The following is a 27,932-nucleotide window of genomic DNA, read 5'->3' on the forward strand; positions in this document are numbered from 1 at the left end:
CGCCACTTCCGGGTGGTGCGAATGGCTGCCGATGCTCACCCACAAAAAAAGTTATTATCCCTTGACTGTGAAGTGTCCTTGAGAGTTTTGAAAGGTGCTTATAAATTAAATGTATTATTATTATTATTATTATTATTATTATTATTATTATTATTATTAATCCTCATATAAATGTCATTGAAGTCCGAGTTGATCGGAAATAGCCTGGTGTCCGATAGCACCTGAATGCGCCACGGGCGATCCAACTCAAGCATATTTTCTCTCACGGAAACTAGAGAGAAAGGATAGAGAAGACAAGATGGCGCATTGAGTGGGTTACGCTGTGGACAAATGGTCGCGGCCCCCTCCCGAGTTAGCCCGATATATATCAAGGACTGAAATATTCGGATAGAAAAAAGATACCTGTCCGAAGCGTAACTGTATTGGTTTTTTTTAACCCTTAGCGTGGGGGTTGTTCTTTTTTCTTTTTTTCACAAGCGACTGTCCTTGCGACAGCGCTAACATTTAGCCAACCCTCTGCATTACTAGCTGCTTTTTTTCGAGGTAGCCGTGACTGCCTGCTCGTACAAGGCCGTTCGGAGTTCCATCGAATTATACGTTGGGACTACCACGTCATACAGTGTATCCTAAAGGAATTCGTATTTTAACGAAGATCTTTTGTGGATGGCAGCATATGTTTTTCTCTAATTTACGGATTAGCCTGCTTGTCAAATTATAGCTTCCTGCTCGTCTGTATCCCACCCCAACGCCGAAAGGATCACGATTACATTTATGTTTCGCCGACTAATTTGGCTTGAACATAAAGCCCAATTTCTTGAAGTAAATCGAACGCCGATCGTTTGGTGGATACGATGGCGAGCAGCAGTGGCTCTAAAACCGAATTTATTGTGGGTGGGAAATACAAGCTTGTCCGGAAAATTGGATCGGGGTCTTTCGGCGACATCTATTTGGCCATCAACGTCACAAATGGAGAGGTAATGGATCATAATTGTCATCATAACACTGTTTGTTCAACGTAACATTGAAGGTCGACAACGTCAGTTGATTTTCAAACACGATTTGCTCAATTGGCCGAAGCTGAAACCTCGCTGTGGTTGTTTATATTTGTTTGAAATATGGAAATGGCTGTCATCAAAGTTAATTTTTATGACAAGATGGAAAGTATAACTACCACCCGTCCTCGTGTCCTTTGTAGGAGGTAGCGGTAAAATTGGAGTCGCAGAAAGCAAGACATCCACAGTTGCTATACGAAAGTAAGCTTTACAAGATCCTACAAGGTGGTGTCGGAATTCCACACATACGGTAAGGAAATTAATATTTCCTGCTGCAGTCCTTTTTCAATGAATACGTTATCCAGTAGTCGTATTTCGTGTACATTTATTGTTAGTATACATTAGAGAAGTGTCATTATATGAGTATTCTGGGTGTCGAAGGCCTGGCCGTCTGCCTATCATATATGCTCTGTGCTCTCCAACCGACGACACAATCAAAGCTTGGAAATGACTTTTTTTTCTCGCGTTTGTCACAGTGGTCGTGTCATAAAAGCGTAGCAGGGAGATTGTATTGTTTTGTGGCGAATAACAGCTGTTAGGGTCGAGCGAAAGCTGCTATGTGTGGAAATGGCCGCTCCTCTTTTGTTGTGCTCGCTCTTAACATGTCTCCTCCTCGGTTAGAAAATGGCGGCGGAACACAGCAAGGGCCGACAACAACCTCAACCTAGCGTTGACTCTTTAGCTTGCGTCATCTTTGACAGGATTATATCTTAATAATATTTCATTTCTATGCGCCTTTCAAAACTCTCAAGGACACTTTACAGTCACAGGATTTTTTTTTCTGCGGGTGAGCAGCGGCAGCCACACGCTCCAGCGTTCACACAACCCGGAAGTAACATAAAGTAAAAAAACACAAAAAATACTAAATAACAAATAATATGACAACAGAAAGATACAGAAATACTTATGTATGTAATAAATAAAGAAAAATACTTAATAAATATGCAAATACATAAAAATAGTTATTACATAACTACGTTCATTCATAAAAAGGCTTAATAAACAAATACACAAAACATAAAAATGCTTCATAAATAATAAATGAATAAGCAAATAAATAAATACAACTTAATAAAAAAAAAACAACAATTAATAATAAACTCTTGTTTCTATTTATAATTGTATTTTATTTATTGCATTCTATTTGTGATTGGATTTTATTTATAGTACCTATGCTTGTCTGTGACTGTAAAGTTTCCTTGAGAGCTTTGAAACACGCTTAAAATGTAGTGTATCGTTATAAACAACAAAATGCATATACAAATAAATACATATACAAATAAAATGAATACATAAATGACTGAATAAATAAATAACAAACCGTAGGTTAGGTAGGTGGCATTGATTTGAGTCCACTCAATAGCGACGACACGGACCGCCACGTTAGCATCTTGCACTAGCCGCGGCTGTTGTTTGTATTTTATAAGAATTACAGCCCCAAGACTGTCATCAACGCGCACAATTCACACCTAAGTAGTTGATTGTCGCTAGGACATTCAAAGTTGTTCAAATCCAATGTAGTAGAATCACCTGTTTTCTACAGAAGATCATGACGGCCAGGTTGAAATATATATATATATATATATATATATATATATATATATATATATATATATATATATATATATATATATATATATATATATACAGTAAAGTCTCGTTATATCGATATTCAAGGGAGTCCGAAAAAATATCGATATAACCGGGACTATCGATATATCCGACCCTGTTTGCATGTAATTTTCTCCGTGCGTGCATAGAAATAATATCGATATAACCGGGACTATCGATATATCCGATATCGATATAACGAGACTTTACTGTATATATATTGGGGTATTATTTTGAGAAAAGTCACAAATTTGCTAGATTTAGAGTCACAAATTTGCTAAATTTAAACAGTAAAAAAACAACTTTCAGAGTTTGAGATACATCATTCGGTCGTGCGGTGGGTTAGCGTTAGCAGCCTTGTGAGACGACATAATTTGCTGAACAGAAGTGGGTACCTGTGGAGTTGCAGTATCGTAATTCATTCATTTTATACGGTTTTCTTGGCCTAACTATGTACAAAATGTCAATACGACACCACCGCTTCAAACTTCGGATAGAAATCACAACATTGTGATTCTGTGCTGAGACACAAGCTCTGTTGGAAATGGGCTGATTTGTCTCCTGGGAATTTGTGTCAACTTACACCTTCTTTATGCGTGTTACCGCAATTGGCTGCGACACGCGATTCACCATTGCGTTATTTATGTAGTATTCCTTCTAATTTCATCACCGCGGTGTTTTCAGACGAAAACAAGTACCCAAAATGCATTGTGTGTCGCTTTCTCGGTCAGGGGCGTTCCCTCCGTGACGTTACTTAGGGCATGGTCGTCAACTCAAAAAGAAGACTTCATGAATATTAACTATTCAAGGCTCTCATCATAGCCTCACGCCTATGCATACCTCTGTGTTGAACTTTAATGTTGAACACTCTTTAATTCAAGCTGATGACCATTTTGTGTTTGGGAGCCTTTTCCTGAGCGAGTTGCTTCTTCTGTAGCCACAAGGGGACATAAGTCTTCTTGTGTCGGTCCCAAGCCCGGATAAATACAGAGGGTTGTGACAGGAAGGGCATCCGACGTAAAAGCTGGGCCAAAACAAACATGCGTATCATACCTCTGAAGATGGAGGTTACTGATTCGCTGTGGCGACCCCTTGAAGGGAAAAGCCCAAAGGAAAAGAAGAAGACTCTTTAATTCAAGCCTATTTTTTAATTTAACAAAATCATTTTCATTGTCAAGCATTGTCTTTAGCTTAGTTGATTATTTTTATTGTGTTATTTTCGCAAGTCTTGGGTTATAACTGTGCTAATTAAGCACCGTTGGGCTTGTTTTTCATACCATATCTTGTGGTAATGTGCCAGTACAAACAAAAATGTCCTTGGATCTTTATAGCTTTGGATGTTGAGGAAGGCAAAACTCCTTCAATCATTAAACTCGTTTTTTACCGATAACTTGAAAGAAAAACCGACATCTCCCGACAAGTTGTGTCCATGATTTGTAAAATGGCTTCAAATGACTTCTACTGAGCGTATTTTACAAAGATTCCACCGCATATAGCTATATTTTACGTTTTAAGACTCGCGCTGAATATTCCCGAAGTCTTGTTTTTGAGTTGATGATGAGTCCGTACGTGACGTCACTGAAGGAACGCCCACAACCGAAAAAAGGACACATTGTAGTAGTCCTTCTGTAGTAGTCCTTCCATCACGTCAATGCATTTTGCTGTGCTTGTTTGCTCTGAAAACGTCATGTTGCACCAAAAAGAGCCTGAAGAGGGCGACCAAGCTCCATATAAGGAATTTATCAGCCTGTGGAAACGGGCTGATTAATTCCTTACACGGAGCTTGGTCGCCATTTTCTGCCTCTTTTTTTTGGTGATCCATTTCCCCCCAATGTTACCTCAAAATGGCACGGAATAAATTCTTTAATGGATTGCAAACATTTATGCTTTCCTCTTCAGAACTATTTGAATCATATTCATAACTGGATGTATAACAAGAAAGCATATTCTCCGAATCTGAAGCCATTGTTTTGATTCTCCAGCAATGCAAGATGTCTTGGTGTGACGTCACAAACAAGGGGGCGGGACTTTCTGAAAATGCCCAATTCGCAGCTCAATTTTTTTGCTGATTTTGGACACTTCAAGTCATTTTTATTGGTGTTTTGCATTTGAATAGAAATATCATACTGCATGTTTTGGGTATTTTAGATGCTATAAAACGTTTTTCTGATGTCGGGAAACAAAAAAGTGACATGAATTTTCCTTGAGTGGACCACAAGAAAGTAAGACAAGTAGTAAAATAAGACTCGTCAACTTGTATAGCAATTGCAGGCATGCATCTGGGCCGCGCCCTTGCGCTATTGACCCATTTTGACAGCCACTGGCGCAACTTTGTAACTCCACTTCACCAGCACCGGCGCGTGTCTATTACGATTAGCGCATATTGCTACATGATCCGCACCACATATGACCTTCTTCTGTTATAATAGCTAAAGAAACAAGTTTAGTTAAACAGCAATTGAAAACTTTTCGTTTTCCTTCAGTGGTTTTAACTTTGGTCGTCTGCCATCTTGCCAGAGCGATATCCAGACATAATCACCTTGCGTTTGTTTTGGTGCGTTGCAAAGTCATGGTTATCTCGGGCTTTTCCATGATCTGCCGGAAACAACCGAAAGAGATAATCGAATATCATAACTGCTGCTGTGAAATGTAATAAAGGTAAATGCAATCCGAATATCAAAACGGCACATATTCAATTGTGTAATAACTAAAGAAAATTGAAAATGTTTGTTTATTTTATGTATGAAGAATTTTTTTGACTTGAATTAAAATGATTGACCTATTAGAAGAATAGATTTTACTCAAATATATATTTTTTTCATTTGCAATTTAGAAGTACAGTAAAGTCTGGTTATATCGATATCGGATATATCGATAGTCCCGGTTATATCGATACTATTTCTATGCACGCACGGAGAAAATTACATGCAAACAGGGTCGGATATATCGATAGTCCCGGTTATATCGATATTTTTTCGGTCTCCCTTGAATATCGATATAACGAGACTTTACTGTATCATGCTCCAATGAATGTATTTTGGTTTGTTTCAATCAGTTTAGTATACTTTGGCAATCTAGTTCATCCATCCATTTTAGAATTTGGCTCCCTTGGTCAGACAAGGGGGCCAACCCCCTTTTTTTTTAATTTCCCAGATGCATCCCTGCAGAAAGTGCGCCTTATAGTCTGGTGCGTCTTATACACCGGAAAATAAGTTAATATGTCCACATATCCAAGTTTGTCAGACAAAATGGCCACTAGCCATTTTGGGGAATATTTTCCATTTCATCTTGGCATGAGAAAAGTTTTTTCCACTGCAAAAACACGGAAATGGATCAACAATTTGTAGTGGTCCAGAACCTGTTGGGAGCCCAATGCTAAATTTCAAACCGAATTAGAACCAATAAGCATTGCATTTTGCGATTGGAAAAACTGTAAATTAAAAAAAAAAAACATGAATCATGAAAACCCTGAAGGTTGCTGTTAGATGAGCAGCCTTGTGTTCAAGTACTCATTACCAAATGTGAGTTGTGACTTTAAAAAAACTTACCTGGTGAATTGTTTCTCATTTAGATGGTATGGCCAAGAGAAGGACTACAATGTCCTAGTCATGGACCTGCTTGGCCCCAGCCTCGAGGACTTGTTCAACTTCTGCTCTCGACGCTTCACCATGAAGACGGTTCTTATGCTTGCAGACCAGGTAACCAGTCCTTGCAGATTAACATTAACAATAAAGTGGGGATAGTCAGCTTTCATGTAACAAAAATAAATTACACCGTAAATGACCTTATTTCGACCTTCTCTAAAATGTTGATGATGAAAAATTGGCGGATCGAAAGTACGCCAAAAACCCTGTAATTTTATCGCCATGTAACGCCACGCACCGCATACGTGGATGTACATCTGCTTTTCAATTTTCCGCCTCTAAATCAAATTCTAGTTAATGACGTTTACATTGCCATTCTCATCCACGTCTAATTGCTAGCAAGGACCTGTAAACAGGGTACCAAGGCTAAGGATTACTTCCTGCTGCTGTCAACAAATCATAGGGAGTGCTCTCCAAAGTCATACTTTGGTCAGCCTAGCTTTTCCGGTGCTACAGTGTGGAATAAAACCATTGGAGTCTGTGGAATCAAGAGGCAAAATTAAAGTTCCTTCCTATTTACGAGATGAAAGCCCTACAATTTCCCCGGAATTTTGAACTTTTCGAATTTTCATGATAGTTCCTACGCGAAACTGAGATATTTGACAACATTGAACAAACATGCGTTTGAGTTTGTTGTTTTGCTTCGTGGGTATTCACATTTAGCGGGGTGTTCTCGTCCCCACTAACCTCTTTAAACGGGATTACTGTGTGTGTGTGTGTGTTTGCGTACATGTATATGTATATACAGGTAACATCCGACTTACAACTGAGTTCCGTTGCGACCAAACGGTCGTAAGTCCAAATGGTCGCAAGTCGAAATCCATTCAAAATGTTGAATAGAGACTCGGAGGCTAAATGACTCGCAAACTCCCCCCCCCCCTGGCGCCATCACACGGTCGATTGCTGTGCGAGTGAGATGCTGGCTGGCTGGCCAAAATTGTCGAACACGTTGCCGGCCTGCCAGCGCGTTGCAGTGCCAGGTGTGGAATTAAAAATGTTAAAATTGAGGTCATGGTCGTAAGTATGGGTGGTCGTAAGTCAAGCTGGTCGTAAGTCTGATGTTATCTGTATATATATTTTTCTCCGCACTCTGAGAATGTTCAGCAAAGTCCACTTTCACCTCTATTTACTTTCATATTCATGTATGCGTTCTAATCCGTATCTACTCACGAGCAGGCGTCTGCTTTTGTCAAGACTTAAACTACAAGTCTTTCCTGTTTTTGTGTCACTCGTCAATGCTAACTGAGCTTTTCTGGCTGCACATTTCCAGTATCATCGAGGTTCAAAATAAGAGGGCCACAAACTGTCACGTCAAAACTTAGAATGAGCCGACAGTTAAACTACTGCCGAATGTTACGGAACTGACATTCAATATGGCACTCACCAACTAATAAACTGAAATTAGAACATAATAAACTTATCATGCTGTTTACTAGTTCTACAGTTTCTTGTCATGGTTATGTTGCATACTAAAATACTAGCAAATGAGGGTGCACAAAAGCTGTCCAAATTTTATTTTGTTTTCATGCCTTACAGATGCAAAATTCTAAATTTAAAGGACAACCGACATCACTTTTTTGTTTCCTAACTGACATCAGAAAAACGTTTTATAGCATCTGAAATACCCAAAACACGCAAGCTGATATTTTTAGACAAATGCAAAACGGCAATAAAAATGACTTAAAGTGTTCAAAATCTGCAAAAAAAAAAAGAAGTACTTCAATTTGAAACCGGAAGTGGCCAGTTTCATTTCCCTTATTCGTGGTGTCACCCCAAGACGTCTTGCCTTGCTGGAGAATCAAAACAATGGCTTCAGATTCGGAGAATACGCTTTCTTGTTACTCATCTAGTTATGAATATGATTCAAATAGTTCTGAAGAGGAAACTCTCAGAGTGGACAGTAGGGATATATATATAGGGCCTAAACTACCAGTAAGACTTTAGTTTGCTGACGAAGTTTCTTGGATAAGAAGCGAAACGTCCGACACCTTCAAAGAAGTACAGATGACGGCTGAGAGCTTACACAGACGTTCTGAAGCGGAAAGCATACATGTTTGCAATCGATTAAATAATTTATTCCGTGCCATTTTGAGGCAATGGGGGGGGGGGGTAAATGTTGCACAAATTATGGACACAACTTGTCCGGAGACGTCAGTTGTCCTTTAAGGTAACATTTATATTTGTTTGAAATTGCTGCATCATAACCAATCGGTGCCGTTTTTGTTTTAGATGATCAGCAGAATTGAATATGTCCACACAAAGAACTTCATCCACAGAGATATCAAACCAGACAACTTCCTCATGGGCATCGGACGGCATTGTAACAAGGTAAGACATGCAAATTCCTTTCTTTGGAGAGATCAAGATTTTAAAGTTTTCCAATCTAAATCTTAATAATTTTACATGTCTTGACCCAAGCCTCCTGATGGAACGTACATTATTAATTGTCTTCAAGGTGGTCCCATGACACAAATACTGTGTTACCTTGGCTTACGAACTTAATTGGTTCCCAGAAAGTGTGTGTAAGGCGAAAAGTGTGTCTTCCACACATTAATTCCCCATAGGGAACCATTAAAAAGAGAATAATCCGTTTCCAGGTCTCCATAAAACATAATTTTCTACTAAATAAGCCTTACAACTACACAAAATATACCTTATTGTATGTATAATAAATGTGCTATTGTATTGTAATTAAAGAAATAAACTGTACTGTATAATAATGTCGGTTTATTGCCCTTTATGACGGTCGTTGATGTAGATGCCTCTTGATGATATCCGAGTGAAGTTGCCGTGCTTTTTCGGTGATAATATCATTAACACTGTCCCCCGCGAGCTGCTTTTCGTTAATCCAATCATCAAAGTTTTTCAACCTCTTCTATTGCCTGAGATCGTTGCTTGAACAACACAGAAAAAAACCTTTAGCCACACGTAGCAATGGTCGACTTAGAATACTGGGACGCTACGTCACACAAACACACACCTCTTTCGTGTTTTTCATTTATCTCCTCCTTCTGTTCGACAGTAATTTTCTTTTGTGTCCTCTTCGGCTTAACACTAGCCTGTGGTGAGTCTTTTTCGGTCCCAAAAAAGCAAAAGTATCCACTTGAGCGCAAACCACACATGGACTCAGAGAAAGGGGGTGTGGAAAAGTAGTCCAGCAGCCACGGTGGCGCTGTTTGGCCATGTGGTTTGGTGTTCTACCGAAAAGTAGTTCGCCAGCCTTTGTGACACTCCCTGTGTTTCCCGAAAACTAGTTTGTATGCTAAGATTATATTACATAGTCTTAATAAGTAAAATATAGCTATATACGGTGGAATCTTTGTAAAATGCGCTCAGTGGAAGTCATTTGAAGTGATTCGACAAATTATGGACGCAACTTGTCCGGAGGAGTCTGTTGTCCTTTAAGGGTTGCTCAGTTAAACTGGAGCATATCGTGTGATTGAATCCTTGTTTCAAGTTGATTGGTCATATCACGTCGGCGGTGAGACTGGTGTCGTAATGCTGCTTCATCAGTGGGCGATTGAGGTGACGGGGTCAAAGCACTTTCAGTTCCTCAAAGGTAGAAGAGTATGATACTAAATGGGAAGCCCATTGACAATTGCAGTGGAAGCCACACAATACTTTCATCCTCATTGTGCTGCGTCACGGTAACCTTGCAATTCTTGCTTGCCAATTTTGTTTATGCTAGCCTTGTCATGATGCTAACATTTTGCTATCCTACATGCTTTAAAAGGGAAAATACGATGCTGAGAATTTTGGAGAGCAGTCAATATGGAAAATAGCCACAAAGGGACAAAAGTCTTCTTGTGCCGGTCCCAAGCCTGGATAAATACAGAAGGTTGTGTCAGGAAGGGCACCCGACGTAAAAGCTTGGCCAAAACAAACATGCGGATCAAACCTCTAAAGGTGGAGGACACTGATTCGCTGTGGTGACATTTTGAAGGGAAAAACTGAAAGGAAAAGAAGTCAATACGGAAAATAAATACTATTATGGTAGAAGAATGAAGATAAATATTAGCTGAAATCACACTTTTCTTTTTTTTCTCCAACTTTTTCGCCTCCCCTTCTTGTGTGCAGATTATGAAAGCTTATGAAAAAAAAGTAGTGTATATGTGCCATTCTCTAAAACTGTGCTCAAGCTTATTGTAGTGTTAGCTTGGATTTGGTGGTCTTAACAGTTCCCTATGAAGCCCCATTTTCACCCCAGAAATGCATGTTCTCTAAAAATTGGTCTTAATGAATGAAAGGGCAATGATAAAAACTTTCCAAAAGTATACATTTTTTGTCAAACATAATGGAGAAAGTGCCCAACCATTTTTTTTGTATAATAAATGCGCTATTGTATTGTAATTAAATAAGTAAACCGTACTGTATAATAAAGCCGTTTTATTGACCTTTGTGATGGTCGTTGATGGCGATAATACCCTCACTCACACTGTCCCCAGCTAGCTGCTTTTCGTTAATCCAAATCAACAGAAGTTTTTCAACCTCTTCTATTGCCTGAAACCGTTGCTTAGACAACACAGAAACACCCTCAGCCACACCTGGCAACGGTCGACTTTGCGTACTGGTGCTGGGACGCTACGTCACACAAACGCACAACTTGTGTTTTTTTGATGATCGACCATACATTTCTTTTGTGTCCTCCTCGGCTTAACACTAGCCTGTCTTTTTTGGTCCCATAATTGCAAAAGTACTCCTCTCAATAACAAACTACGTCCACACTCAAAGAAAGGGGGGTGACGAAAACTAGTCCGCCAGCCACCGTGGCGCCGTGTGGTTTGGTTTGTCCGCCGAAAACTAGTTCGTCAGCGAACGTGAGGCGAATTGTTTGTGAGTTTAAGCGTTCGTATGTGGAGGTATCACTGTATATGAAAATAGGATTTAGCATTTAGACTGAAAACTAAAGGTATGATTGTAGGAAGGTCACAGTTTGCCATTTTGTCTGTACCACGTAACTAGATTTGATGAGCAATGATTGTGGGCCACTGTGCTTGTAAATATGCAATATTAATGACAATGTGATTAAATGTTGTCATAGGGTACCGCCATTTTATTTGTTTGTTTCCCTGGCGAGTTCATTCTCGTACAGGATTCATCGTTCCCAAATGGTTATCCTGGCAGAAGAAAATCACATGAGATTCTCATGGACTCGCCATATCTCGGACTCCCCATATCTTAACTACAGTAAAGTCTCGTTATATCGATATCGGATATATCGATAGTCCCGGTTATAAATATTGATATACGCACGGAGGACAGGGTCGATATATCGATAGTCCCTGTTTGCATGTAATTTTTCGTGCTCCATAGAAATAGTATCGATATAACCGGGACTATCGATATATCCAATATCGATATAACGAGATTCAATCATCTTCAAACCCCCGTCAAAGTTGTAGTCTTCTGAATCTGAAACGACCACCTGTTCAAACATGCCGGGCTCCCTCTCGACAGTCAATTTAGTTGCTGTGTGACTCCTCAGAAATGATGCAGACTTTTCTGAAAACCCAAGCAACAATGCAAGCAGGCACGTTAGGCCAAGCATCCATTCACAAATTATAACACACCCGGCTGGCGCTGCTTTCCAGTCTTTGTAAGGCTGCGTTCGCCATCTGTCATCCATTGTTCTCACACCACGTACAACTTTGAACACTCTTGTTGACAATGTCCAGCGGTTGGAGTTCCATCGTCAAAGCTCCCGGGATTGTGGCAAACTCAAGAGTTCATTTGCTGCACATGTTTTTTCACAGCAGCCATGAGATGAGCACGTCTGGAGTCACAAATCAGCAGGGACGGTAAGGCGTGGGAAGAAAAAAAAAACATCCAGTCTCTTCTTGTACACCTCATTTAGCCACTCTTTCATTTCCTCCTCGTCACAGTAGCCTATTTGATTTGCCTTTACGAACACTCTGGCCGAAAAGTTTTCTTTCGGCGCCTTTCTCTTAAAATTCACGATAATTTAGAGTTTCTGTCCATTGCTGTGGCAACCAAGCACAACAGTAAAAGCTGACTTTGTGTGCCCTGTTGTGCGCATTGCCGCTGTGCCGTTAGTTTACTTTTGATCCTGCTTCATCCGGGATGTGGAACGTGAGCGGCACCGTGCCTGTGTTGGTGATGTGGAAGTGATGGATGTGTTGGTCAGCAATCTTTTTCAGGCACAGACAGAATCGAAGGTCGGCATCTTTTACTTGTAGTCCGCCAGAGGTTCCTACACCATAGTATCTCTTTCCCAGAGATATACGTGGCACAACTATGTTTGATTTTCACTTCAAGCGTTTTTGCCCTCAGCCGGGTGGTAATTGTAGAGACACTTCTGTCTGTTTTTTGACCATGAATGCATTGTTCGAGTACCTCGCCTTGTTTTCACAGAAACTCAGCATTCTCTTTTTGACTTGGCAAAGCTCTTTCTGAACCAAGGATTTGTATATCTTAAGTTCTCTCATGGCTCCATGTAATTGATAGTTTGAGGTTTGATCTGTGCTTCACGCAAGTCTATCTTCATAGATGCCATTTTCATCCATCAGAAGTTGATTTGCTCAATGCATGTTACTGATATGATGTCCCACCTTCTGGTGGGCGGTCTCTGAAGCCCTCCCTTCCCCCCCTTTCACTTCGGCATGTTGTCCTCTGTTACATCTGCCTTTCCTTTTTATCAACGGCGTATTAGCACAACTTTAGACAGGCAAAGTCAAAAGTCACACCGCAACAGTCAGATTTTGGACCCCGGTGCATAGATTATGAGCTCAGCGTTCCTAAGCACTCTGTCCATTAGATGAAAATTTTAAGACTATGAAGTGTGCCCTACGGTCGTGAAAATACGGTAAATGTACCCCAAAAGTCCAACCTTAATTCTACAAGAGGTGCTTGCTCCGTTGTACAAAACCAGTTGGTATTAAACGGAGTACAACCTGAAGTGCCTGTTGTACTCTAGCTAACTGTGACTAAAGGTGGATAGCGGCTTTGTGATTTTTGACCCCTACCCCTTTACTGTCTGCCCTAGTGTTTAGACTCGTCAGTGGGGAAGAGGAAAAGAAGCTTGGCGGTTAGCTCTTCTCAGGACCCATCTTTCTCAGGATTAAACCAGGTGTGACCTTTACCGCAACACCAGCTTCCTCACAACAGCAGTTTTCGCTTTGCAATTAAAATTTACTACACGAGCATAGTGAATGAGGGTAGACCATCAGTGATCACCTTGCACTTATTACACTCGATCACCCAGTGTGCTCTTGATTTCATCGGAAGATTGAGGGTAGTCATCTTTTCAGTATAATCACTGAGGCAAAGGCTCTGTTGTCCCAGTCCCGCAATGATAGAGGTCAGGGATTATGATTTAATGGCAGATTCCGCATTGACTGACCTGTGAGTCGATCAAATATTGTATCCAATGTCAAGCCTGGTATGGTTGAAGCCTTAGATACAACAAAAGCACTATTATTCAAGAAAACATGACGATGAAATGAAAATTTTAAGTCGGGCCCTACTACAAGTTCTTAAGGAAATTGTGTTTTTTAATATGTGCTGTCATGTGGAAGAATTGGTTCTTCTAATATAGCCAAGAACATGTTTGTCCCGGAGAATGTCTCACAAATTTGACAGTACCTGTGTTTGATGACATTTCCCCTCTGATGACATTGTAGTCATGGTTTGAATCTTCAGCTCATGTGAAACCGTGCTTTCTTTGTTGGTTAGTGGTGGACTCGAAGGTTTGCTTGATTAGTTTTACAAACTTTATATTATTTGCAGATGTGCCTCATCTGACGATAGGTCCCACACTCTTTTCTCAAAAGTCAGAGTACAGTTAGTGGAGAAGGAGGCTTTTGCTCAGATGTTGCTGCTTGTGACTGCTTCTGCCACCATAACATGTTTGGTCATCCCCCCCCCCCCAACTGTTCTTTTATGTTGTTACAATCACAATGATGAGGCTGTTGTACAAATGGAAAGGCAAATTGCCTCTCAAAGTTGAGCCAGTACAGTGATACCTTGGTTTACGAACCCCTTGGTTTTTGGTTTACGAAAGTTAAATTTATGAACATTTTACCTTGGCATATAAACTATTTTTTGGGATACACACGGAGCTGCCACAATGAGTGATATGTCGTTCGCAAACGAGCCCGTTCTAACAGAAAAATGGCAGCCGGCTTGTTTTTGTCCTCTATTCCCCGCGCCCAGTCTGCGGTTAAAGCCACGTAATTGGTCAAGAACGCAGCAGTGATGGGAGGTGGTTTAAACATTAAAGAGACAGGCAGACGACAGCGAGAGAGAGTGAGAAAATGGATAGAAAACGGTGACATTTGGACTTGTTTCAACTTTGATAGTTCAAAGGCAGAGTGTAGACTGCAAGGTTAAAATATCCCATCAATCAGGCTCCACAAACAACCCGCACAAGCCATCTGTACACTTGATGCAAAAAGCTATCAACCCAGCTAAACAGAACACAATTGATGAGGAACTAGGTAAAATGATCGCAGAGAAAGCACCTACAAGGGATCATTCCTCAAGATGGTGAAAGAAGGCGACATTCCTCATCAAGTTTTTAATGCTGATGAAACCTCCCACTCCATTCCATCAAGCCATCAATGACCATCACAAAGGTAAATAAAACGACTTTATTATGCAGTACAGTTCATTTCTGTAATTATAATACCATAGCACATTTATTATACATAAAATAAGATATATTTTGTGTAGTTTTAAGGCTTAGAAAATTAGAAAGTAGAAAATTGTTTTATGGGGACCTGGGAACGGATTATTGTCATTTTATTGGTTTCCTATATTAATTTTTGGGATACACACTTTTCGCCTTATACACTCTGTCTGGGAACCAATTAAGTTCGTAAGCCAAGGTATCACTGTACATTGTTTATCACATGTGCGACAATGAAATTAACATTTTTTTTCCTATTAACATTTCACCCGATTAATTTATTTAATTCAAATGAATTATTTGCTTTCCTACCTTAGTATCTATTATTTGAAGCATTGTTATCCGACTCTTACCTGTTAAATTAGTGGGCAATAGCAGATTTATGAAGTAACAAATGAACTTACTCAAGTTAAAGCATTATGTGGCCCTTTGACCAACAGTCTGGCTATTCCTCTTGTGTGCAATTATTGTTTCCATCAGTCACAACAAGCGTGAAAATATGACTTTTTACTGGGTGCTTTTCACCTGCAAGATTGTGTCATCGTCACCCCCTTTATTTACCGATTTCCTCTCGGCCCTTTTGAGATGGTATCACACCTGGATCATTGATCAGTGGTGCGCTTTGTGTTTTTGGAAAATGGTCCCTTAGCAAATGTGCTTGACCTTCCCTCTTGCAAAAGTGTTGGATTTTTCTTTTCTTACACGGACCTGATTATGTGGTGGTCTGTCACTCATTCTACGTCTTTGCATAAGGCTTAATTTAGTTTGTTTTAACATGGTAGTAGTTAATTTGAAATTGGTTTGCATGACTCGGTCGCTGGCAATGACATTGGTTTTTACTCCAGAATTTAATAAAATACACATTCTCCTCAGCTAGCTAACCATCGCTATTCTGCTGACGGCCCACCGGCCTATACTATATTTGAAAAACATTTATATATATTCATATATTATATTTGGAAACCCGTTTTCATTCATTGAAGGTGTGCCTCATATATGAAAAAAGTTTGAAACTACAACTTTCATTGGGGGTGCGCCTTATACACTGGAAAATATGGTATGTCATTTTTTTGAAGGTGCACCTTATAATGCGGTGTATCTTATTTTATGGAAAAAAAATATGTCAGTCATTGAAGGTGCGCCTTATAATCCGGAAAATACGGTAGTTGCTAGGCAACAAAACTCTTAAGCTATCTATCTAGCTATTTGGCTAGCTATCTAATAGCTATCTATTAGCTCTCTTGCTGGCTAGCTATTAACTATCTAGCTAGCATCTAATAGTAATCTATTAGCAATCTATTAGCTAACTAGCTAGCTTTCTATCTATTTGAGTTACTTCCTGGTTGAGTGAATGCTGGCGAGTGTGGCTTTTTTTACCTGAGTTTTCCAGGGACAATTTTGACAGACGAATTGGCCGTTTGCCCAAGTGGCAATTATGCGAAATATTTAACCGCGCCCTTCCCCGCTTCCACTCGTCATAGGTAGACATGGTGAACAGGAAGCGTGAACTCTGTAGACACAAAAGCTTAAACCGCTTTTCTCAAAGGTTTTCATTGCTGATCTTACTTTTCATTTTGTTTCCATTTGTGTTTATGAATAAAACCTTGTTCAAAAGGAGGCATATATGAGAAGTCATCTTGCAAACATCACATGACTAAAATGAGCACTTGATCTCATTTTCAGGAGACAGCAAGTGGCAGATCCTCAGTCAGGTGACCCACGTGCAAAAAATGTGATCAGCATATCCACACTAGTAATTCATTCAGTGTAACTTGACTTTATATCATGAATATCCGTTTGGAAACAGACATTAATTAAACTTATTCTGCCAATCCTGAAAGATGAGTTGATCATACTTTTCCACAGTGTTTTGTTCTTGAGAGCAATTTCTGCTGTATCGATCGACCTTATAATATTTGCTGGCTCACCATGTCAAGGCCAATATCAAATATCGCTTTGCTGAAATTGTTGGGCAGACATTGCACAAATTCGATGTACATTTGGCGTTTTGTTGAGCATCGCTTTGAATACCCGCATAGCGCTTGGCGAGGGGTATGACGACAGCAGCGATATTAAAATGACCTTAAGAGGCGGCGTCGTGTATTAAAAGCAGCTCATCTGTTACAAACGCGACATTTTTATTTCTTCTCCATTTGTGCAGTTCCATAACCGTTTGGTTAGTCTATGAGTGCAGCTTATTTTGAATGTTTTGACCGCCTACGTTTAAGACCCATTCCAATCGGCGGATCCACAAATCGACTTGAGTCACGTGTACGTGCATTAGCAAGTAAGTGCTTTGATATCAAGTGGTCGTGATTGCTTGCAGCAGGTCATTTGGATTGGATGTACCTTTGTTCATCTCGCAGTGGAGAAATTTACATTTTACAGCAGCAAAGTTATGAAAGGAAGAGGAAAGGAAAGAAAGAAGTAGAAAAACAAAATACAGGAGCTGCTGGAAAGGCAACCACTCTTGCGGCGCATATCTTCAAGTCATAAAAATATAACAAAACTAAATAGCAAATAACATGACCACCAAAGACAGTCATTCGTTCTTCAGCACGTGCTGTACCCATATTGTGACATGAAGCAATTCTAGATGAAAGAGGAGAGGATCAAAGCGTCCTTTTCAGTAGTGGATCAGGTACATCATGGTTGAATGTGCACGTCTACTACAAGCTAAATGTTGAAAGCAAACACGCAGCTGTAGCATCCATTGACGAAAAGAGATTGTGTCCCGCATAAATCCGCTTCGATTCCAAGACGCCACCGTTCCACATACGCATTGGCGCTCTGCACTAACGCTCCTTTCTTCTTATCGCGGGCTACTTACTGAAGCCATGCATCCATCCAGCAATTAGCACTTTGTAAATGAGACGTTTACACGATGTTACTGAAGTTTATTGTATTATTTTTCTTTGGCAGATCTTCGCCAATAGGAAGCCATGAGAGAGAAACGCCTGTTTCTTTGTCACTGCTATTTTGGACAATGAGTGAGGTTCCTATCGTATGCCGATGTTTGGATATGATGACAATCCCTTTTGTTGGCGTGCTTGGTACACAACTTCCCTGATAATAAATTACATTTGGCACTTGCCTGACGTGACAAACTGAAGCGGTTGTAAGATTTCCACGGCCCACAGAGAGATTAGCATGTGCCCACATGCTCAATGTATTAGAGCATGAATCTTTTTAGTCCGAGGCAGAATTGTTCGCTTCGGAGCAGCTTCGACTCCTTTGGGGATCACGGCATTATGGATCAATGTGTTGTAGAAAGTGTACTGCTAAGTAATATTTTAAAGTGTCCGTTCTTGCTATATATACTAAAGCCGTCCCATTATAACAACCACTTAAAGGACAACCGAGACCTTTTTTTTTTTTTTTTTTTTTTTTTTTCCTAACTGACATCAAACAAACGTTTTATAGCATCTAAAATACTCAAAACACGCAGGCTGATATTTTTAGTCAAATGCAAAACACCAATAAAAATGACTTAGTGTCCCAAAACTGGGAGATTCAGAAAGTCCCGCCCCCTTGTTCGTGACGTCACGCCAGGATACTCCTTCACAAACTGCCTTGCTCCAGAATCAAAACAATGGCTTCAGAAAGTTCAGATTCGTAGAAGAAATAAAGGTAGAAATAAAGTTTTCTGATTCTGATGCTTTCTTGTTACTCATCCAGTTATGAATATGATTCAAATAGTTCTGAAGAGGAAAGCATAAATGTTTGCAATCGATTAAAGATGTCCTTCCGTATCAATTTGATTCGTTTGAACTCCAATATAGCGCCCAGAAAATGCACAAAATGGCGCACAAGCTCCGTTGGAAATGGGCTGATTTGTCCGCTGGGAATTTGTCAACTTATATCTTCTTTATGCGTGTTACCGCAACGATTCACCATGGCGTAATTTATATAGTTTTCCTTCTAATTTCGCGATCAACACGGTGTTTTCAGATGAAAAAAAAGTACCCAAAATGCATTGTGTGTCGCTTTCTCGGTCAGGGGTGTCCCCTCCGTGACGTCACTTAGGGCGTTGCCATCAACTCGAAAACTAGACTTCCTGAATATTCAGCGTGAGTCTTAAAAGGTAAAATATAGCTATATGCGGTGGAATCTTTGTCAAATGTGTCCAGAAGAAGTCATTTGAAGTCATATACAAATTATGGACGCAACTTGTGGTATTGGTTGTTCTTTAACCTCCTCCTACTGGCGTCACACATCTCAGATTTTGCGCTATAGTGCGAGTGTGGTTCATGGTTAACCCAATTTGAATGTCCAGGTCAGGTTTTTGAGGGAATTCAACATTCAACAGCAGAGAGAAATGTATTTTTCCATATTCAAATGAGCTTGATGCTGCGCATGTTAATTCCTTGGGTTTTTCGCTCTCAATAACTCGTGCGTCTTCTCCCTCTGCGCAGTTGTTCCTTATCGACTTTGGATTGGCGAAGAAGTACAGAGACAACCGAACACGACAGCACATCCCCTACAGAGAAGACAAGAACCTGACCGGCACTGCACGTTACGCCTCCATCAATGCACACCTGGGCATTGAACAAAGGTTTGTACCTCAGCAAGGTTGATTACAATCGTAAGATAAATGAACATTTTGCATTGCATTTCACTCTTCACGCATGCATTTAAACCTAGTTTTTAACTGCATTTTAGTCAAGTCTTTGCGTCAAGATGTCATTTCATTTATGATTGATTTTGAGTCATGGTTTTAGCTATTGAAAAGTCTGAGCGTTTTAGTCTAGTTCAGGGGTCATGAGGCTTTTTGACTGAGACCCATAAAAGTAAAATATTTAGTAGTAATAATAATACATTTATTTAGAAATGTTTTTCAGCGAGAGCCACACACACACACACACACACACGCACGCACACACAAACAAACACGCACGCACGGCCACTTTGAAACAAAATGTCAAAATGTATTGTTTAAAATAATTTTGTAATTGTAAACACCATTAACATGAATGGTTTTCCATTCCTCGTGATTGGTAAAGATCCAGCTAAACGATTGGAATCAAAGTCAACTTGCCAGGTCCATACGCAAAGTTACTGCTAGCTTGCCTGCAGACGGCTCGTTAGCTTCCACACTTGCTTTCTGCTGTCTCTCACAAAAGTATATTGATGCTAATGTTAGTTAGCAGTTAGCTATCCAAGTTACATAGCTATGTATTAGCTGTCTCTTAGCAAGCTAACTTTCCGTCCGACTTACTTTCGGGTTGAGTGAAGGCCGAGATAGCTATCTGTTAGCTAGCTAGCTTTCTATCAGAGTTACTTACGGGTTTAAAGATGGATCAATTGCTTTTTTTTTCTTTTTTTTTGGGGGATGATGCATCGATTATCAATCAATTGGGATGGATGGATGGATGGACTGGCAGATGGATTGATGAATCGATCGATTTTGTTATTTTTGGATGGCGGGATGGATTAATCAATTTTTGGATGGATGGATCGGTTTTTGACAGCCTCGTCTATGTGCTTTGTAAAATAGTCAAACATTGCATTATATATCATGACTCACCTTGCATATTTTTCCAATGAAATGCTTTTAAATGTCTCTTCAGCTTTGTCGCCGCTCCCTCTCTGTTAAGTTATGGCAACTATGTTGTATCGCAGCGTGTTCTTTATTTATTTTGGGTTCAATCACGACTGCGTGTTGATGTTGACGAAATACAACTAACATGACATTGTGTCACATTTCAGAAGTGAAGAGGCATTGTAGCATACTTTTAAAAAAAAAAATTAAACCACATTATCTCATTTTTTCTTTTCAACAAGACGGAATTACTGGTTTCATTGTTGTTGTTGTTATTGTCCAGCATTTTCATTGAGTCATGTTCCATTTCCGTCGTGTGTTAAAGGATATGTCATTCCAATTGTCATCGTTGAAAGCAACATGGTTTGTTGTACTTTTTTTTTTTAAATCATGCTTGTTGTTCTTGTTGTTTACAGTCGCCGTGATGACATGGAGTCACTAGGCTACGTGCTCATGTACTTCAACAGAACCAGTCTACCATGGCAAGGACTGAAGGTATGAAATAAGAAGTGCTATATCAGTGTTTGAAAGAACGTCTGCCCGGAGGCCCGGGGCGTACAACTTCTTCAAGAAAAAATACATAATTGAACCTCACCCCACCATTATCATAATGGTGGGGTGAGGTTCAATTATTTAGGTTCCGCCTAAAAGCCGAGCATCTCTGACTTTTCACGAGAAGTCTATCCTTGGTTGGTGGTGTCAATCGCTTCATGATAGAAGGAATGTGCCAATTATGCTTGAATGATTACTACATCCAAGGCAACTGGAGCTCATTTAGAATTAGTCGTTCGTTTTACAGCATAGTTGATCTCCTTTTAAGCATACATCACCTTTTCTCTGTCAGGCTGCCACAAAGAAGCAGAAGTATGAGAAAATCTCAGAGAAGAAAATGTCTACCCCGGTGGAGATCCTCTGTAAGGTAAGAAAGCGCGATCAAGTCCAAAACGCTCATCCCATCTACATCAGAATACCTCTCTTGACATGTTTTTCTTGGCTTCCAGGGATTTCCAGCAGAATTTTCCATGTATCTGAACTATTGCCGTGGCCTACGCTTCGAGGAGGCTCCAGACTACATGTATCTGCGCCAACTCTTCCGCATCCTCTTCAGGTACTGTGGATTGGATTGGATTAGCCTTTATTAGTCTGACAGTGGAGAAATTGACATTCCACAGCAGCAAAGTGATGAAAGGAAGAGGAAAGGAAAGGAAGAAGTAGGACAAAAGGAAATACAGGAGCTGCTGTAATGGCAGCCACTCTCACGGCACCATCTTGAAGTCAAAACGTGACGCAACAAAAGACACAGTCTTCAATCTCAAGTACTTTCTGCACCATCTTTGTTGTATGAAGCAGTTCTAGATGAAAGGGGAGAGGATTGAAGCATCCTTTTCACCAGTGGATCAGGGATGTCATGATGTTGAGGGGTATGCATTGGGTAGATTAGTTTAGCCTCTATTTGTCTCACGGTGGAGAAATTTACATTTCACAGAAGGAAAAAGAAAATACAGGAGCTGCTGTAAAGGTAGCCACTCGCGCGCTGCCATTTTGAAGTCAAAAACAAAGCAAAAAAATGTGACAACACAAAAGACAGTCTTCAATCTTAAGCACTTTCTGCATCCTCTATTGTATGAATCAGTTCTAGATGAAAGAAAAGATCAAAACGTCCTTTTCACCAGTGGATCAGGGACGTCATGGTGGAATGTGCACGTCTGCTAAATGTTGAAAGCAAACATGAAGCCATAGCATCCATTGATGAAAATAGATTGCGTCTCATATTTCCTCTCCCACATACAGTAAATCTGCTTCGATTCCAAGCCGCGACAGATCCACATATGCATCAATATCGCATTTGGTGATATTGAAGGAGAAAATGACATTTTTGTGAAAATGGATACTTTCCCAATACTACTCAAAAGCTCCAAACGTGATCGCACGATTGAAGATATTTTCAAGTTAACCCTGAGCCAGTCTTGCGGCCATCTTGTCTTGAATATTTGTCCGTTCGCCACTAAGTACTTGAAAATATTGTTTAAACGCAGCCACGTGCGCCAGCGTTCACTCAACCCTGAAGCAACTAAAATAAATAGAAAGCTAGCTGTCTGTGGCTGCCGCTGCTCACCCGCAGAAAAACACATCCTGTGACTGTAAAGTGACCTTGAGAGTTTTGAAAGGCGCTTAGAAATGAAATGGATTATAATTATTATAATTTGCTAGCTATTTGCTATCTATTAGTTATCTGGCTAGGTGTTTGCTATCTAGCTAGCTATCTATTCACTATCTAACTGACTGGCCATCTAGCTAGGTATCTGTTGGCTATCTATTAGCTTGCTAGCTAGCTGTCTATCCATTTGAGTTACTTCCGGGTTGAGTGAACGCTGACGCGTGTGGCTGCCGCTGCTCACCTTATTATTATTAAAATGTAAGCTTTCTGGAACATTGAAGATAATTGTTTTTTTTTTTTTATGGTATATTGCAGGACATTGAATCACCAGTATGACTACACATTTGACTGGACCATGCTGAAACAAAAAGCGGCGCAGCAGGGGGCCTCCTCCGGGGGCCAAGGCCAACAGGCGCAAACCCCCACAGGCAAGCAAACTGACAAACCCAAGCCTAACATGAAAGGTTAGTAGCAAACAGCCAAGCGACGTTTTATTTTGGAGATGCCAATTCCTCCTTGTCTCACCATTTTACTCTGCCTTTACACAATTGTTACTCTACAAGCCACACCCCAGTGCCCCGTAAGACTCCCAAATTGGGGAAAAAAGGCAAAGCTACAGTACAGTGATACATTGGTTTACGAACTTCTTGGCTTACGAACTTTTCGGTTTATGAACATTAAATTTATGACAATCTTACCTTGGCATACAAACTATTTTTCGGGATACACACGGAGCTGCCACAATGAGTGAGGTGTGGTTCGCGAACGAGCCCGTTCTCCTAACAAGGAAATGGCAGCCGGCTTGTTTTGTCCTCTATTCCCCGACCCCAGTCTTTGATTAAAGCCACGTGATTGGTCAAAAACGCAGCAGTGAAGGGGGGGGGGGCGGTTAAACATTACAGAGACAGTCAGACGACAGAGAAAGAGTGAGAAAATGGATAGAAAACAGTGAAATGTTGACTTATTTCAACTTTGATAGTTCAACGTCAGAGTGTAGACTGCAAGGTTAAAATATCCCAGCAATCAGTCTCCACATATAACCCGCTCTAGCCATCGGTTTCAATTTGAAATGAAAAGACAAGCAAGGGAACGAGCTATTAATGATGGTTTTAGTGTGTCTGCTTGGATCTGTTGCTGTTGCAATATCACAACTTCCAAGATTTACAACCCAGAGCTCCTTGAGACACTTTATTCAAAAAGCTATCCATTCCATCAAGCCATCGACCATCACAGCGGTAAATAAAACGACTTTATTATACAGTACAGTTTATTTCTTTAATTATAATACCATAGCACATTTATTATACATAAAATGTATAATAAATATATATAAAAGGTGTATTTTGTGTAGTTTTAAGGCTTAGAAAATTAGAAAATTCTGTTTTGTGAGGAACGGATTATTCTCATTTAATGTTTTTTTGGGATACACACTTTTCGCCTTACACACTGTCTGGGAACCAATTAAGTTCGTAAGCCAAGGTATCACTGTATCTCTTCTTTTGGAATAAGAATGACCTTGATGTTTGTTTGTTTGTTTGTTTGTTTTTTTTGTTGAACCAAAAGTCAAAAGAATGAGAGTGATACAATTGGTCTGATTTGCCTGAGCAAAGACGTCCTTGGGGAATTTGACTACTAACTATGTCACATTGATATTATGTTCCTTTCTTGGGGGGGGGGGGGGTTATAGACAACGGGCTCTGTCGCTCTCTGTTACTGTTGACTAACTCATTCAAATGACTACAGACGCTCCCCTACTTCCGAACGAGATACGTTCCGAGCGGTCGTTTGCGAGGTGAATTTGTTCGTAAGTTGTTTCAGTGCGTAATTTTGTATGGACTGTATGTTGAAGTCAAACACTTAATGGGAGAAGTTTAAAACACAGACGCTCTTAACAGTCGTCAAATAAATTCACGCCTACTGTAGTACAACGACATATATCCTTGGGTCTTCGGGAAGCCATCACTGAAGCTGCTGCCACGTACAGGTAACATCCGACTTACGACCCAGTTCCGTTACGACCAAACGATTGTAAGTCAAAATGGTCGTAAGTCGAAATCCATTCAAAATGTTGAATAGAGACTCGTAGGCTAAATGACTGGCAAACTCCCCCGTCTGGTGTCATCACACGGTCGATTGCTGTGCGAGAGTGAGATGCTGGCTAGCTGGCCAAAATTGTTGTACGCGATGATGGCCTGCTAGCGCATTGTGGTGCTAGTGTCGTAGAATTAAAATGTTAAAAATAGGGTCTGGAGGTCGTGGTCGTAAGTATGGGTGATCGTAAGTCGAGCTGGTCGTAAGTCGGATGTTACCTCTATATATATTCCTCCCTGCCGCCCACCCTGAGAATTTTCAGCTAAGTCCACTTTCAACTTTTACGTCGGGCGTATAACTTTCAAAACGTCTCGGCACGGGTGGCCGACAACTTCAAGAAAAAAAACGAAGGTTCAAATCAAACGTTTGTTTTATTCATTCAATAAAGCAAAAGCTACAAGCAAACCGCTACAAGCCACTTGAACTCTTTCTAAGCACCTTTCAAAACTTTCAAGTAAAGTGTACTACGTAGCTTTTAGCAAACAATGCAACGCAAACATTGCATTGTGTACCATGACAACAAATCTTAATGGACAACCGACTTCTCCGGACAAGTTGTGTTCATAATTTGTAAAATGGCTTCAAATGACTTCTACTGAGCGTATTTGACAAAGATTCCACCGCATATAGCTGTATTTTACATTTTTAAGACTCACGCTGAATATTCCGGAAGTCTTGTTTTTGAGTTGGTGACGATACCTGACGTGACGTCACTGAAGGAACGCCCCTGAACGAAAAAAAGAACACATTGTAGCAGTCCTTCCATCACGTCAATGCATTTTGCTGTACTTGTTTGGTCTGAAAACTTCATGTTGGACCAAAAAGAGGCAGAAAATGGCGACAAAGCTCCATATCAGGAATTTATCAGCCTGTGGAAACGGGCTAATTAATTCCTTACACGGAGCTTTGTCGCCATTTTCTGCCTCTTTTTTTTGTGCTACATTTCCCCTCCCTATTGCCTCAAAATGGCACGGAATAAATTCTTTAATCGATTGCAAACATGTATGCTTTCCTCTTCAGAACTATTTGAATCATATTCATAACTGGATGTATAACAAGGAAGCATATTCTCAGAATCTGAAGCCATTGTTTTGATTCTTGGGCAAGGCAAGACATCTTGACCAAGGGGGGTTCCAGGTTCATTTTTTTTAAGTTTTTATTGGTGTCTTGCATTTTACTAAAAATATCATCCTGCGTGTTTTGCCTATTTTAGATGCTATAAAACGTTTCTCTGATGTCAGTTAGGAAACAAAAAAGTGATGTCGGTTGTCCTTTAAGCAAGGGATATTTACCATAAATTAAACAAGGGAGAATTTGTGCGAGGTACTTCCTTAATTAAAAAAACAATCCTTTATACTAAGCAACAATGTTTTTTTTGCGATTAGCCGTCTTATTGTGTTGTAAGTTGTGAAAAATGGGGCAGGCAACTTTATGGCCGGGCGGGCAACTTTATGGCCAAGCAGGCAACTTTTCAGAGTTGTCTGCCCTGGTGTCCGCTAACTTTTTTTATCACGACTTTCAGCCAACAAGTCATATAACGCACTCATGTGACTTTGCCATTGGGTTCTAACAAGAGGAGAGAACGGGTTTCGGACTCGCAGCTCCAATCTCGAGCCTTATGCGCGACTGACGGGGATTGGTCGTTTGTGTGTGTGTCTCCGCAGGTTTCTAAGTAAGTCAAGCTGCGGAAACGCCGACGAGCAGGACAACCGAGGCTCGCTTTTCTCGGACAAGCGACAAAGAAAGTCTGTGTGTGTGTGTGTGGCCCCGCCCCACCCTCCTCTCTCTTCCATCTGTCTACGTAACGCAAATCGATATAGATTCTCACACACACACACACACACACACACGTGTGTGTCTGCCGTGTTATCTATATATGGATAATGTGTATATAATGAAACTCCACTTTGAAAAAGAAACAAACGGATGGAATCCAAGGTGCTTTGGATGTTGGAGGCTTCTAGTTCCTTGCCCTAACCTTTGACCTCGCCCCACATAGCTTCTCATCCCAGCCCCCATCCCCTGTCTTCCTTTTCACCGTTGACTTTTTTTTCTAAGGTTTCTTTGGAAACACGATTTAAAACATTAGTCATCTTTTGGTTTCCTCACTATGGGAACATCTCAAAGCATCTCTACCCCATCACTACCTAATTATTTCCACCCCACTGCTTTTAGCAAGCAAATGTTTAATTAAACATGTAAACTTGAGAAGTTATTATTATTTTTGTTTGTTTTCTGAAGAGCTGATTGAGAAAACCTCCCCCTTTGGACCCTTATTTACGGAAAGGTGAATGAACTATTGGAATTTTCCTTTTGTTTTTCTTCTTCTGGTGGTTAGGAGATTGCCCTGTCGCAAGAGTCTGTTGTAGATTGATTCTCTGGCTCGCTCCCTCTCGTTAGAGCTAACACTTGTTAAATCTGTTGTAAAAAAAAAAAAACATGGTCTTCTCCAGAACTACCAATAAAAATGTTATACAACTAACACTTGGGAATATTTTATACCCATTCCGTTGTAATCGTCAAATATAGCGCAAAAATTCCAATTGCAAATTTCCCCATTATACAGGTAACATCCGAATTACGACAGAGTTCCGTTCTGACCAAACGGTCATAAGTCAAAACGGTCGTAAGTTGAAATCCTTTCAAAATGTTGAATAGAGACTCAGAGGCTAAATGACTCGCAAACCCCCCCCCCCTCTGGTGCCATCACATGGTCAATTGCTGTGCGAGAGTAAGATGCTAGCTGGATGGCCAAAATTGTCGTAAGCGTTGCCGGCCTGCTAGCGCGTTGCGGTGCCAGGCGTTGAATTAAAATGTCAAAAATAGGGTCTGGGGGTCGTGGTCGTAAGTTGAGCTGGTCCTAAATTGGATGTTACCTGTAATAATAATACATTTACAGCTCTCTATTAGCTAGCTAGCAAATACATTTCCTGACTAAAATAGCTAGCTAGATAGCTAATAATAATAATAATAATACATGTCATTTATAAGCACCTTTCAAAACTCTCAAGGTCACTTTACAGTCACAGGATCAGTTCTGTGGGTGAGCAGCGGAAGCCATAAGCGCTAGCGTTCACTGAAACCGAAATAACACAAAAAGATAGAAAGCTAGCTAGTAGATAGCTAGCTAATGTTTCCTGACTCAAATAGCTAGGTGGACAGCTATATAGCTAATAATAATAATAAT

The 27,932-nt window shown here is 40.3% G+C and overlaps 1 protein-coding gene and 1 pseudogene across 3 annotated transcripts; one reads left to right on the forward strand and one right to left on the reverse strand.

Annotated features, from left to right (window-relative positions):
* Positions 1-274: 274 nt before the first annotated feature.
* Positions 275-27,227, forward strand: csnk1a1 (casein kinase 1, alpha 1). Of its 3 annotated transcripts, none has more exons than XM_088991165.1 (11): positions 275-974; positions 1,196-1,302; positions 6,235-6,361; positions 8,537-8,635; positions 13,311-13,394; positions 19,370-19,509; positions 20,913-20,991; positions 21,341-21,415; positions 21,498-21,604; positions 22,970-23,082; positions 26,410-27,227. In XM_088991165.1, the coding sequence occupies exons 1-11, from the start codon at positions 852-854 to the stop codon at positions 26,415-26,417; spliced, it is 1,062 nt and encodes a 353-aa protein (XP_088847291.1). In that variant the 5' UTR covers positions 275-851; the 3' UTR covers positions 26,418-27,227. The 3 variants fall into 3 exon arrangements, with proteins under 3 accessions (XP_088847291.1, XP_088847290.1, XP_088847292.1); XM_088991164.1 differs by having other exon boundaries at positions 276-974; positions 22,970-23,118; XM_088991166.1 differs by lacking the exon at positions 13,311-13,394 and having other exon boundaries at positions 280-974; positions 22,970-23,118.
* Positions 12,087-12,753, reverse strand: LOC148902538 (uncharacterized; annotated as a pseudogene).
* Positions 27,228-27,932: the final 705 nt, after the last annotated feature.

This window comes from Hippocampus bargibanti, linkage group LG02 (genome assembly GCF_051943395.1).
Source record: "Hippocampus bargibanti isolate YZ-2025 linkage group LG02, ASM5194339v1, whole genome shotgun sequence".
Lineage (NCBI taxonomy): Eukaryota > Metazoa > Chordata > Actinopteri > Syngnathiformes > Syngnathidae > Hippocampus > Hippocampus bargibanti.